This window comes from Musa acuminata, chromosome BXJ1-5, assembly GCF_036884655.1.
Source record: "Musa acuminata AAA Group cultivar baxijiao chromosome BXJ1-5, Cavendish_Baxijiao_AAA, whole genome shotgun sequence".
Taxonomy (NCBI): Eukaryota; Viridiplantae; Streptophyta; class Magnoliopsida; order Zingiberales; family Musaceae; genus Musa; species Musa acuminata.
Genome location: NC_088331.1, coordinates 1,962,290 through 1,971,825, shown reverse-complemented (window position 1 = coordinate 1,971,825; position 9,536 = coordinate 1,962,290). Strand labels below are relative to the sequence as shown.

General features: G+C 41.7%; 3 protein-coding genes across 4 annotated transcripts; 1 reads left to right on the top strand and 2 right to left on the bottom strand.

The window, feature by feature from the left end:
• Positions 1–116: 116 nt before the first annotated feature.
• On the bottom strand, positions 117–1,235 carry LOC103983789 (non-specific lipid transfer protein GPI-anchored 20). The gene is made up of 4 exons (XM_009401071.3): positions 830–1,235; positions 676–702; positions 542–580; positions 117–448 (listed from the first exon to the last, which is right to left on the bottom strand). The coding sequence occupies exons 1-4, from the start codon at positions 1,152–1,154 to the stop codon at positions 237–239; spliced, it is 603 nt and encodes a 200-aa protein (XP_009399346.2). The 5' UTR covers positions 1,155–1,235; the 3' UTR covers positions 117–236.
• A 1,678-nt stretch (positions 1,236–2,913) lies between these two features.
• On the top strand, positions 2,914–3,636 carry LOC135675045 (late embryogenesis abundant protein D-34-like). Its single transcript, XM_065185304.1, has 2 exons — positions 2,914–3,114; positions 3,196–3,636. The coding sequence occupies exons 1-2, from the start codon at positions 2,914–2,916 to the stop codon at positions 3,634–3,636; spliced, it is 642 nt and encodes a 213-aa protein (XP_065041376.1).
• An 810-nt stretch (positions 3,637–4,446) lies between these two features.
• On the bottom strand, positions 4,447–8,730 carry LOC135581025 (autophagy-related protein 8C-like). 2 transcript variants are annotated; one of them, XM_065181473.1, is made up of 6 exons: positions 8,626–8,730; positions 8,443–8,494; positions 7,287–7,342; positions 7,149–7,201; positions 4,820–4,938; positions 4,447–4,746 (listed from the first exon to the last, which is right to left on the bottom strand). In XM_065181473.1, the coding sequence occupies exons 2-6, from the start codon at positions 8,477–8,479 to the stop codon at positions 4,652–4,654; spliced, it is 360 nt and encodes a 119-aa protein (XP_065037545.1). In that variant the 5' UTR covers positions 8,480–8,494; positions 8,626–8,730; the 3' UTR covers positions 4,447–4,651. The 2 variants fall into 2 exon arrangements, with proteins under 2 accessions (XP_065037545.1, XP_018681294.1); XM_018825749.2 differs by having other exon boundaries at positions 8,602–8,704.
• Between the last annotated feature and the right edge of the window lie 806 nt (positions 8,731–9,536).

The following is a 9,536-nucleotide window of genomic DNA, read 5'->3' as shown; positions in this document are numbered from 1 at the left end:
CAGTGATGGATAGAAAGCCACAGGTTTGGTCATGTATAAATTCTGGACAGGTATCATCAAGTCCCAATATCGGAGTTGGTTGATCCACCAAGCAACACAAAATCCACCCGATGGAATGAACAACAAATAGTATGGTCGCATTATGAACTCTTGCAACGATTACATAGAAGAATTAATGTATCAAAGAACATCAAATTTCCACCGTCTGCAGCGAAACAAAACAAAAACAAAGGGGCCTACTCGAGCAACATGGTTCCAAGCAGAGGCAGAGTGAATACAGCTATCGAAAAGGCGCGATGAGTAAGCTTGATAGCTGAACTCGGCAGCAGCAGTGGACGTTGGCCCTCGTTTAACCCTTGGTCTGCCGGAGTGCCGGTGGAGACCGGTGAAGCTGCTGGTGGAAGAGCTACTTGTGGTGGCGGCGGCGGTGGTGCCGGTAAAAATGGAGCTGCATCATAAATAAGTTTTTAGGTCTGGAGGGATTTGAAGAATGAATATAAAGAAAAGAACCAAATGCGATGGTAGAGAGAGAGAGTCTCACGTAGCGGTGGAAGCGAAGGCTCGTTAGCAACAGGAGAACCTGTCAAACAACGTTAGTTAGCAAACACATTAAAGTAGACTCTTACATAAATAAATAGTAGCAGGAAGTAATCTTGACACAAATGGCAACTCAACCTGGAGTTGGAAGTGTCGCAGATGTGCCTGCAGACAGCATAGATGATCGTCAGCCGTTAATAGAGCACATGAAGAATGCAAAACACTTGTTTGCTTGCGTCTTCCGGCAGCCCAAGTGCCAGTGGTGCCTCGAGAAGAACGAAAGACTACATACCTGTGCATTCGAGGGGCACCGACATGGAATCGCACATCTTGGGTAGCGAGATGGACAGCGTCCGGTTGATGGGGAGGCTGAAGGGCACGTTCCCGGTGAGTATGAGGCAGGCGCAGTCTTTGCTGCTGCCGACCACGGCGCCCAGCGCCTTGCAACAGTCCTCCGTCGGCGACCCCCCGCCGTTGGTGCTGCCCGTTATGTAGTTGAGGCACGGGGTGAAGCTGCTGATCAGCGCCGCCGTGCACGCCGTCGTGATCTGGCCCGAAACCACCCGCACCGCCACAACCGCCGCCAGCAACAAGACGAAGCGCTTGGCCTTCTCCATGCTCTTCTTCCTCTTCTTCTTCTCAGCAGTCGAAGCAGAGTGTGCGTGAGAGCCTTGAGAACTGACGGTGTGGAGGAAGGAAGATAGAAACCACGGCTTTCTTATAGTTTCTGTGATGCGGTTAGATTCGAAGGTGGGCGATAGTGTTTGCCAACCTCAGCTAACATCCATCGCCAGGAGTAGATTCTGTGATGTTGATTCCGCGAACAGCAAATCCAGCATGCACGTCACCATCCTGCGGTCGCCACCTGCTCGCACCTATTGCAGAGACGGATTAGGTAGGTGGTGGTGAAGCTGTGTATTTGCTGCAACTGAGGTTTGGATTAGGTGAGGTTGGCATGCGACCTTGGCAATGCCGTTTAACCACTGCTTGCCTTTTCCTCTGTTGTGTACTTTTGTATACTCCTTGAGGCTCTCTCTCTCTCTCTCTCTCTCTCTCCATATATATATATATATATATACTCTCTCTCCATATATATATATATATATGGAGAGAGAGAGAGAGAGAGAGAGAGAGAGAGAGAGAGAGGACGCCCTCTTTTCTATTCTCATGGATGCAACCTCAGCCTCTATTCTCAATGAAGGGGCCCAACGATTAGGCTGAGGCCCATATGCTGAAAATATGAAAATATATCTAATGTGGTCCATTTTACTGATGAAAATATGAAAATAATAAATAAATAAATAAATTTAATATTTCAATTGATGATGGTGGATGTTGTCGGTTAGAGATGAGAGCTCCTCTACATCTATGTCGATGCCAACACAATTATTTAGTGATCCTTTCTTCACTCTATATATGCATCAATGCATCAATGTCGACGTAGTTATCGAACGATAAAAGGGTGATTAATATATATCCCAAACAACCTTTTTTCACTAGACAATTACATAACACAAGGTTGCTCAACAACTATAGCAACACCGATGCAATACAGAACGACCCTTAATATAGATATAAAATGACAAAAGAGTTGTTTGACAATTGCATCGATGTCGATGCAGACGCAAAAGCAGTCTCCATCTCTTGTCGTCACTCTTATCATCCACAGTAGATACCTGTGGTCCCCGGTGGCACCGTCGTCCGCCACCACCGACATCATCCATCATAATCAACTAGAATATTGAAATCAGATTTTTGTCCATTATTTTCATATTTTCGTCAATAAAATCGACGATGTTATAGTAAATGAATCTAAATATTTATAATTATAAAAAAATTAAATATAAATTTCTTTAAGTCTAAATATTTGAATATTAACGAGGTCTAATAACCGTAATAGCCCTAAAAAGAATAGCCTAGATGGGATGGGCCAGGCTGCAGCTCACAGAGGCCGTGGGAACCTTCGGTTCGCAGGATGCGAGACGGGTCCCACGGCCCAACCATGGATCTGATGGATCTGACCAGAGAAGTTGGCTCACCCTAAAAAGTGAACCATGCATTCATTACCTACTTCCGTGATGCTATGACTATTAGTTCACTGTTAGTCTTAAGATATCAAATCGTCTAAAGCCAATATCAAAAACCTAAATCAGATCAATGCAAGGCAGCTAATCGAATCTGAGCTCTTGGGAATCACATAGCACCTGTGACTGACGCAGGACTTCTCTGAGTTCTAATGCAACACCTGTTTCAGTGTTGAGCCCACAGCGTGATCAGTGGTAACAAGTGTCGCCACCTATTCATGCATGGGATGTACTATTTAAGCCCTTCCGGCACCGTTTGCACGCACACCCGCTCGGCTTCGGCGAAGAAGCCATGACCCAGCAACAGCCGCCAAGAGCTGGACTCCAGCGCGTGGGACCCGGCGATGTGTACCCGGTGCACGGGGACCCGGCCGCCCGAGTCCAGCGTGAGGAGGCCCTCTCCGGTAACCGTGACCCCGGCGAACCTGGCCTCGCCGTCACCGAGACTGACCTCCCCGGTCAACGCCTCATCACCACCGTCTCCGGCGGCCAGGTGAAGAGCCCGGATCTCCTTTTTGTTTGATGTTGGCTGGAACTGCGGGGGGCGTCACTCGCCGCTGTCTGTGGCTTTCAGGTGGTGTCGCAGTTCGCGGTGCCGGCGCCGTCGGAGGCGAAGGGGGCGGGCGACGAGGTGACGATCGGCCAGGCGCTGAAGGCAGCGGGAATGACGGCCGGTGACAGACCCGTGGGCCGCGCCAACAAGGCCGCGGTGCAGGTGGCGGAGGTGAGGGCCACGGGGCTCGGCGGTCCTCTCGCAGGTGGACTGGGGTCGGCGGCTGCCGAGGCGAACGCCCGGGTGGGGAACGCGGCCCAGAGGGCGACAATCGGGGACGTGCTCGCGGACGCGGCGGCGCGGCTCCCGGCGGACAAGGCGGTGACGAGGGAGGACGCAGAACGGGTGAGGGCGGCGGAGGAGACGAACTACGAAGGCGGGGAGGATAGGGAGCAGGAGGAGGGCGGGGTGGCGGCGGCGGTGATGGCGGCCTCCGGTATCAATGCGGCGAGGATCAAGTAGAGCGCGCGCTGTAGGGAAAACGGATATGGCAAAAGAAACGAAGGGGGTGTTTTTGTAAATGAAGGATGAGGAAGAATAAAGAAAACGTAGGCAAGCATTAAAAACGTTAATGCACCAAGTGATGAGGCACGCCTGTACCTTATAATATTTCATGTTTGCTAGCAACTCATACATAATCTAAAGGTCTATCAGCCATAGATGATGGAAGAATCTACAATTACGCTGTATGGTAAGACGTCAGACTAAACACTGTCAGGCAAGTAGTGGCCCTGCTGCCACTACGGGTGGTTCCCGTGAAGTGCAGAGGTAAAAGGATCAACATCGTAAGAAGCACAGAGAGGGCAGGACAAGACTACAAAGTATGAAGGAGAGAGGTAAAAGGATCAAGATAGCCATCGTAAACTTGTGTCAAAGACGTGATAGCCATTGTCGAGAGAGTGACATCTAACTCTTTCGATCGTAGATGTCAACACAATTACTACGACCCCTAACGATGTCGATAAAAAAATATAATTAAAATATTAATATTATTATTTTTATTTATACATCATGATTAGAGTATTAACATTACCTTTTTATCTATATAAAACTGATAATATTAGAATAAACAAAATTAATATATTTTTTATAATTACAAAAAAATTAATATAAAAATTTTAAAAGAGATTCAATAACCCTTACTATGTGTAAGGAAAGAACTGAACGCCGTCAATAATAAGTGGGGTAAATTGCCGGGAGAACATAGTACCAAAAACGTTACGATATAACCCAGCATATGCAAAGACAAACGGATAGACACATCTAACCACATTGGGAAAGCAGGCAATCTATAACTAAAATGCGACAAGACAACTTCAGGCCCATTATTTCCAATTCAGGGGATATTAAACAGCAAGCGGGACTTAAACTAGGACAGACTTGACGGCGTAGTAAATGAAGCAGCAAGAGTAATGTGAAACTTATGGGAGAACAAGGAGAATGTACATGTTATCAGAAATTATTTACTGAATATGTTCTACGCGGACCCAAATGTGTTCTCCCCACTGTAACTCATGTACAGAAAACCATCCTCATCCTTGTTTTCCTCGTAGATCGCAGACATCAGGGAAGCTGCATAAAAATGACCGTCAAACTACATAGTCAAAATAACAAAATCAACACCAACGCTTTCACTCTATCTCACCAGTCGGTGGTAGTGAATTCTTCACAAAGACGAAGATGGCCTTTTCAGCACCGAGCTTAATCCTTTTGCGCACCACATAAACAAATTGTCCCACTGTGAGATCGGCAGGAACCAGGTACCTGCATCAGAGTTGTATGTCAACATCATTGTACAAAACAGCATTGTATCAATAAATCTCCAATAAGGTTGATAGCAATCGAAAATAATCCAGATTCGTGCTGCATTGAACTATTATGCACAAACAAGCAAATGGTCCACATGGATTTTTCTCCTATCTGTTATCAAACAACACATCCACACCACTGGGAACAAAGGTTACAAGTGTAATAACTTCTATATCCCTCTGAATGATCATCATTCAGAGACCAACTGGAAATTCTCCGCTTAAAGATATCTAATAAAAATTAGGCTTTTGATATATTCAGATTTGCAACAAACACAGACTATAGAGTTGCAGGGAAAACATTAAAACAAAAACATCTCACATAGAGAAAATAACTGACATTCAAGCAGAAAAAACACTGAACCTCATTGCCTAAAAATGTATTGTATGTATCTTCCTCATTGCCTAAAAATGTATCGTAAGCATCTTCCTCTTTTTATCATTTCTTCCACTACATAAGTAGTGTAGCATTCCATATTTAATAAAAGGACCTATTGATGACGCCCATAATCTTTGAGCAATAAGTGTTTATATGGATGCTGAGATTGATTACGGCAATGAAACAGGGTGACATGATATTGAAATGTGGACATCCAAGTCATACTGAAGGATTTCTCTGCATGCACAATTCCATCAAGGTTAAACAAATGGACATCCAAAATACAACTCCTAAAGAAGCCCAAAAAATAAAAAAATGAAAAAGGAAAACTTGAAAATATTCCAACTATCCATGATATTGACATTCAAAGTGGATGCTAGCAAAAGCTCAATAAAAGATAGGATCCCAAACACTTTCCCCAGCATGAATTATATCTTAAATATACTTGTTAGTTGGATCCTAACTGATAAGCCTTCAATAGGTCAGTGGAGTCCTTATAACTGCTATATGCCAAAAAAACACCGCAATGACCGAACTCAATCCTATTCATCTATGGTTATTTGGTTGGTCATTAGTCAAATACTGAGAAAAGAAATAACAAAATACCTTGATTAAATATGAACAAACATTAAATCATATATAAATAGATTGAACTGTTGAGAGTTCATTACAGTGAGAACCGATCTGAGAGTTCTGACCTTTACCACATAGATATAACATAGATATTTGGTTGGTCATTAGTCATATACTGAGAAAAGATATAACAAAATACCTTGATTAAATATGAACAAACATTAAACCATATATAAATAGATTGAACTGTTGAGAGTTCATTACAGTGAGAACCGATCTGAGAGTTCTGACCTTTACCACATAGATAAGAAAGATTTGAGAACAGCTAAGGGTTAAATCCTCATGGAGCTTTTACTGTCATGTAGGATATAGTTCCATTATTCATGTCATACCAAAATCAAATCATAATGAAGACGGTCTTGGCATCTAGATTTCAAATCATATGGAGATGGTCAACACAATAATATTACTATGAATAACTAAGATAAATAAATTAAATGTACCCATGCAGATAGAATCATATAAGGCACCAATGCAATGGTACATAGTGAAGAAAGAAATGGCACCAGAAATAGGAAATATAACATAATAGATGATGAATAACTAGAAGAGACAAATTATACGTATCCACATGGACAGGATCCCAACAAGGTACTGCTATGATGACTACATGGTGCACACAAGGCAAAAGAAAGAAAAAGTAGAAATAGGAAATATTATAATTAGGACCCCCTCTCCTTGTACCCACATGAGATCACATATATTTCACAAATCAGCCACATTAGCACAATGCAAGTAGATGACAATCATCAACACATAAGCATAGAAAAATAGTAAAAAGAGAGTAAGTATACATGACATGTCATTAACACATCAGCATCAATTGCTACACATCATAAAATAAAATGTCAAACTTCAAAAGTCATAGATGATAAGTGTTAGTAAGTGAATGACATTAAACAAAATGTGGGTGTTCTAGAATAAATACATTGAGAAAAACATGACCAGTGCAATTAAAAAGGGAAAAAAAAAAAAACACTGCATAATTGTATATAACCTTCAGAATGAAGGAGAACCTTGTCACAGTCTTAATTTAGTTTAAAATAATACATCCCTTCAATATAGAACAAACAATAACAACAATTGATAATAAAAGATTCTATATATTCAATAAGATTTAATGGGTAACAAAAAGAATGTGTTAAAACACTAACTTCTTCTTGTCAATATCTGGTATATCACTTCTTTCAGCCTTCTCTACAATCACCTACATCAAATGAAAACTTAGACAACACAGAACAGAACAGAGACTGGTTACCTCGTGCATAGTCAAAATGACATCAATTACTCACAGGAATCCTATCAGGATATTTCTCCCGGATACGAGCAGCCTCAGCTTGCCTCCTTTCTGTAGATTAGAATTTACATGGATAATGAAATAAAACAAACTTGATTCATCACGATCAAATTGAAAACATTAGAATGCAACCATACTAGATGCTAAAAGATATATGTGGCTTTAGAGAAAATAAATAGTAAGCTAAAACCCCATCAATTTGCATTTCCTTCCTGCTTCTCTAGAGAGCAAGCATATCTAGACCAGTTAGAAGTCTAAGGTCTACCATCACTTGTAATACCAAACACATCGATGAACAAAGTTTTAGTATTAAAAAAAGTAACAAGCCATCAATTAAAGATGGGGAAATGTGGTGCAAACGTTCTGTGTCAAATTACTAATATAATAAAAAGTGTTGCCTAAGTGCAGAGAACTGTCTTCTCAAGCTTTCTTCAAGTAAGAAAGAACAAGGACAACAAATTAAAAAAAAAAGATAAAAATATTGCAAAATGGGGAGAACATGAAATTTCCGAGTTAAAAAGGATCAAGGAATCGCCGGTTGGAAAATAAACATTAGAATCTAGTAAGATAAAAAAACAATGCAAACAAGAGAAAACCTAATATTGGAGTTAATAAAGATTATGAGTTCACAGGATGGATACCAACTATCACAATTTAAAAAATTCATTAATAGAATATAGGTGAGAATCAGAGAAAACCATTTGAATATATAAGTCCAAAACCATTATACACAGATGGATCCACTAAACGTCTCCAATTTCATCGTGCAGCATCATATTCATGTTCTGAAAAAGAAAATAACAATCTCCATTCACCAGTTACTACCATTACCTACAAGATGTTGAACAACAAGACTTGTACACCGACATCAATATAATTCCCAAAACATGCACTATCCAATCCATGATCCCAATTTTTCAGGTCAACTTCAAATAGATCAAATGAAACCTAGAAGAACCACCAAGAAACGATAAAACGAAGAGAAAATCATATTCAATCGAAAACAATCTAATTCCAAATATCTCACGAAACAAGAAAGAAAGAACGGCTTCCAACCAACGTTAAGTAGGATTTCGGCTGCACAAACCCTAATCGACTCATGTACTTTTTTCTCAATCAAACAAAGAAAGAAAAAGAAAGAGAACACAGACCAAGGGGATTATCCAACTTGAAGGAATTCTTCGCCATGGAACCCTCTTAGTCCTGCAATTCCACAAACAACCCGGCATTGCCATGTCATGATCACGAAGTAAAGAAGAAACACAAAAAAAAAATCGAATGCTCGTCGAGCAAGATCGCGAATCAGACACGATTATCGAAGAAAGACGAGAGACCGTATCGATCGATCGGCCGGCCGACGGAAAGAAGAACCGAGAGTGGAATTGGGGGAAACGGAGAACAATTCTTGGGCTCGGCGGTGGGTTGAGGGTCAATTATAGGCGGAAGAAACCCATAAAGTGCCCTTTCCTCACCTGCTGTTTCATACCCAACAACTACCCTATCCTTTATTGCCAAAGCTGGTGGTCCCTAACTATTTCTGCAAAGGACAGCAGGTGCATCGATCTGTAATTATAAGTGGAAGTCCGTTATTGCCAGCGAATCCTTGGCGTGTTCCTTCTATACGTAGCCAATCACCGCCCGCAAAATTAGCGAGGCTACGGGGCCCATTATGTGGGGCCCGCGATCGACCCCGTCCGTCGGAAGCGGGTAATTCGTCGAGCCGGTAAACTAGAAATCCTTTTCTTTCTCGGAGTGTAAGTTCCAAGAAGAAACGGACGGGTTGTCGTCCACACCAACTCAACTACCTCCGCATGGTTGATCCTCACAGGTGGGTCCGGCATTTTCCTCCAATGATAATACAGGTACAATTCACGCAATGAACGCAAGACGTGAAGTTTATTTCTATAATGAATATTTGGTTCGTGACATCTCTTCATTACTCGATCGTTCATTAAAACAAATATAATGGATGTCAAATAATTGCTAACTTATGCAAAACAAAACCTCAGGATAATAAAATGATGCATTCATGAATTGTTCCTTTCGTGTATGTTAACCCAAGGCATAAATAATGCAAGAAAAATATCATTCATATGATTAAATCAAATTAGTACAAACATCAGTATACGTATTCATAAAAATCAAGACACAAAAAATAATATTATGGCTTTTTACTTTTCTACGTGTACGGTCTGTGTTCGTGGGTTGTTTTGGGCCGGCTCGAGCTTTAACCAATTGGCCCGAG

Bases quoted from the DNA above. Each gene is read 5' to 3' on its own strand.
- LOC103983789 (XM_009401071.3), bottom strand. From the start codon at position 1,154: ATGGAGAAGGCCAAGCGCTTCGTCTTGTTGCTGGCGGCGGTTGTGGCG. The intron at 703-829 runs GTATGTAGTCTT...TGCTGTCTGCAG, and splicing joins GGTGCCCCTCGAATGCACAG to GCACATCTGCGACACTTCCA. The intron at 449-541 runs GTGAGACTCTCT...TTTATGATGCAG, and splicing joins GCCTTCGCTTCCACCGCTAC to CTCCATTTTTACCGGCACCA.
- LOC135675045 (XM_065185304.1), top strand. From the start codon at position 2,914: ATGACCCAGCAACAGCCGCCAAGAGCTGGACTCCAGCGCGTGGGACCC. The intron at 3,115-3,195 runs GTGAAGAGCCCG...TGTGGCTTTCAG, and splicing joins CCACCGTCTCCGGCGGCCAG to GTGGTGTCGCAGTTCGCGGT.
- LOC135581025 (XM_065181473.1), bottom strand. From the start codon at position 8,479: ATGGCGAAGAATTCCTTCAAGTTGGATAATCCCCTTG. The intron at 7,343-8,442 runs GTCTGTGTTCTC...TCTAATCTACAG, and splicing joins CAAGTTGGATAATCCCCTTG to AAAGGAGGCAAGCTGAGGCT. The intron at 4,747-4,819 runs GTGAGATAGAGT...ATTTTTATGCAG, and splicing joins GAATTCACTACCACCGACTG to CTTCCCTGATGTCTGCGATC.